The sequence below is a fragment of the Priapulus caudatus genome, unplaced genomic scaffold, assembly GCF_000485595.1.
Source record: "Priapulus caudatus unplaced genomic scaffold, Priapulus_caudatus-5.0.1 Scaffold1230, whole genome shotgun sequence".
Classification (NCBI taxonomy): domain Eukaryota; kingdom Metazoa; phylum Priapulida; class Priapulimorpha; order Priapulimorphida; family Priapulidae; genus Priapulus; species Priapulus caudatus.
The window spans coordinates 59,532-62,193 of record NW_014578291.1 but is presented as its reverse complement, the minus strand read 5'-3'; the positions used below and the strand labels follow the sequence as shown (position 1 = coordinate 62,193).

Genomic DNA, 2,662 nt, shown 5'->3' with positions numbered 1-2,662 from the left:
ACCCCAACCCCAACCCTAACCCTAACCCTAACTCTAACCCTAACCCTAACTCTAACCATAACCCTAGCCCTAACCATATATCAGCTAGATAGTTACCAGGGTACGTTCCGGTATACCGGACCGTACCCAGGGTACGTTCCGGCAGTACCCTGGGGGACATAGACCCTATGAGCGTGACTAGCAGTCGTTACAGAGCTGTCCTGGTTTTACAATGACAATGTTACATGTAACAAAATTATAATCCTAAAGCAAAGGCCCCCGCACACTGTGAGGCTCCTGCTCAGCAAGAAGCTCACTGTGTGTGGGGGTCAATCTCACTGAGTTTTCGGTCTCGCGAGGCGGTGAGGAAAATATCTGTCGTGTTTGATCATTTTGGTCTCGCGAGGCTGAACTTACTGTTGGCGCATGTGTATTTAGTTATTCTTAATTGGCTGCGCATTTTGATTGGTTCAGCCGTGCACCCGCTCCAATGGTCGCTTTGTGCCCCCTTGCACCAGACAGTGGCACCTGCGCAGAGATTCCTGCTCAGCACGAAGCTCATCGTGTGCGGGGGTGAGATGTTCCTGAGGAGCACGGAGCATGAGCTTCGTGCTGAGCAGGAATCTCACCGTGTGCGGGGGCCTAAGAGAACTGTGAAGCCTTCACTGAAAGGGCTATATGGGTAGAGCTAGAGTACTACTAGCTCTAGAACTATAGCCCTCCGCTCTGCCACAGGGCTAGCGGCAGCGGAACTCCAGCCCTGCGGCGGAGCGGAGGGCAATAGTTCTAGAGCTAGAGTACTACAGTAAATTGAATACGTACCACATTCTTGTGGCATTTCGGATCATGCTGCAGTATAATGTAGTCAGTATATTCTAGTCTGCCTGAATGTATTTGGAAGAATATTAGTGAAATGCTATAATAAATACCCTTTTCTATTATATTTTTCTCTCTCTAGATGATAGTTTCCTTAGTGATTCTACCAGCTCTCTGAGTGTGCTTCATGACGAATTACTGGACAGCGGTGGAAAACCCAAGTCAGATGTTGAACTAACTTATAGTAAAGTCAGCACCTTCATTGAAGTTAACAAAGCGCTTGGCAACTCACTCTCTGAGCAAGGAAATCTTCGAGAAAACCTAGAACTGCTGAAGGTTGCTCTACTTAGAGACAAGGAAGAACTTCACCAGTCAATAACATCACTGAAAGAGAGTAAGAAGACAGGTTAGACACACGCCACACGCACACATATGCAGACACGCACGGACACACTGCCACAACAATGTCGTCGACTTTAGGTGCGTCTGAATCGTCGATACTTCTGAAACAGGGAGCGGAGTCAAAGATTCATGCTGTGACGTTTCTTGGTCTGCCAACTGTCGTCAAGGAGCGATTTCCAAAGACATACCGGCATCCTGCTCTTGACGCTAGCTTGACGAGAGAGAGGATGAAGGCAGAGTTGCGAGCCATTGCAAAGTGTAGGCAGATTGGCGTCAGAGTTCCAGTTATCTATTTTGTAGATGAGCAAAAAAGTTCGATCTACATGGAGCACATCCAGAATTCCAATACAGTTCGCGACTTTATACAGAAGGTACAGGCGGGTTCTGGCGATGCGCAGAGGCTCTTAGTGCCCCTCATGGCCAAGGTTGGAGCGATCATTGGTACCCTACACAGCAATAATTTGATTCATGGTGATCTGACGACATCAAATATGCTTCTGCTTGAACCAGCAGCAGATGCCAACATAATTCTAATTGATTTTGGTCTTAGTTATGTTGAAGCAAGTGCTGAAGACAAAGGTGTCGACTTGTATGTCCTCGAGAGAGCATTTCTAAGTACACATCCTAATAGTGAAGAGCTGTTTGCTCATATTATCAGTGCATATCAGGAGGCAAATAAAAAAGGTTTACGTGAGGTGATGAGTAAATTTGAAGAGGTTCGTTTGAGAGGTAGAAAGCGGTCTATGGTTGGATAAGATCTACTGGTTTCAACTATGATAATGATTATAGGATACTATGATTGCATATGTGTTTCCACAAAAGCTTAGCAGCTTTTCATATTCCCGTAAAATTCACACTGTTGTTATTCATCATGGTTAAGAGGATCGTGTAATTTGAAAATTTTTATATTATAAAAATGTCAAGTTATTGTTGTATTCAATTAAGTTTCTTACTTGTGTTTCTTATTCCTTTGTGAAATTGGCTTTTTTACGACAAGACCATTATTTTGCATATAGTTTGTTTATCCGAAGTATATAGTAAGTATATTACTATTATGCAAGAATAGTAACGTAGAAATAATAAGTAGTAAATAATAATAGTAACGTAAAAGTATTAATCCCTGTCTACGGATGTTATCCATGATTGTAACTGGGCTACATGCTTACGGTGAAATTAGACCAAGATTCACACGCTTAATGCCACTAGATGGCGCAGTGTGTCTTAAATGCCAAACTCAAAAATTCGGTTTCTCTAATATGTACACCCATAGGTGTGGGCGCCATAGGGCGCCATGGTGTGGGCGCCATAGGGCGCCATGGTGTGGGCGGCGAGCGCCATAGGGCGCCCATAGGCAGCAGGCCTGAATAAGCATCGAAGAAAAAAAAAATCGAAGATACTCTGATAGTGTCGGCACATACGCAACATACACTTAATGCTAAATAACCACAGATTCAAGGTCCAGACT

General features: G+C 44.2%; 1 protein-coding gene across 1 annotated transcript in view; it reads left to right on the top strand.

Annotated features, from left to right (window-relative positions):
• LOC106815899 (TP53-regulating kinase-like) overlaps positions 1 to 2,137 on the top strand; it is a 3,177-nt gene extending 1,040 nt beyond the window's left edge. The window contains exon 2 of the mRNA XM_014820427.1: positions 938 to 2,137. Coding sequence (XP_014675913.1) covers positions 1,260 to 1,952 — 693 coding nt within the window. The 5' untranslated portion in view covers positions 938 to 1,259 and the 3' untranslated portion in view covers positions 1,953 to 2,137. The remainder of the gene's footprint in view (positions 1 to 937) is intronic.
• Positions 2,138 to 2,662: the final 525 nt, after the last annotated feature.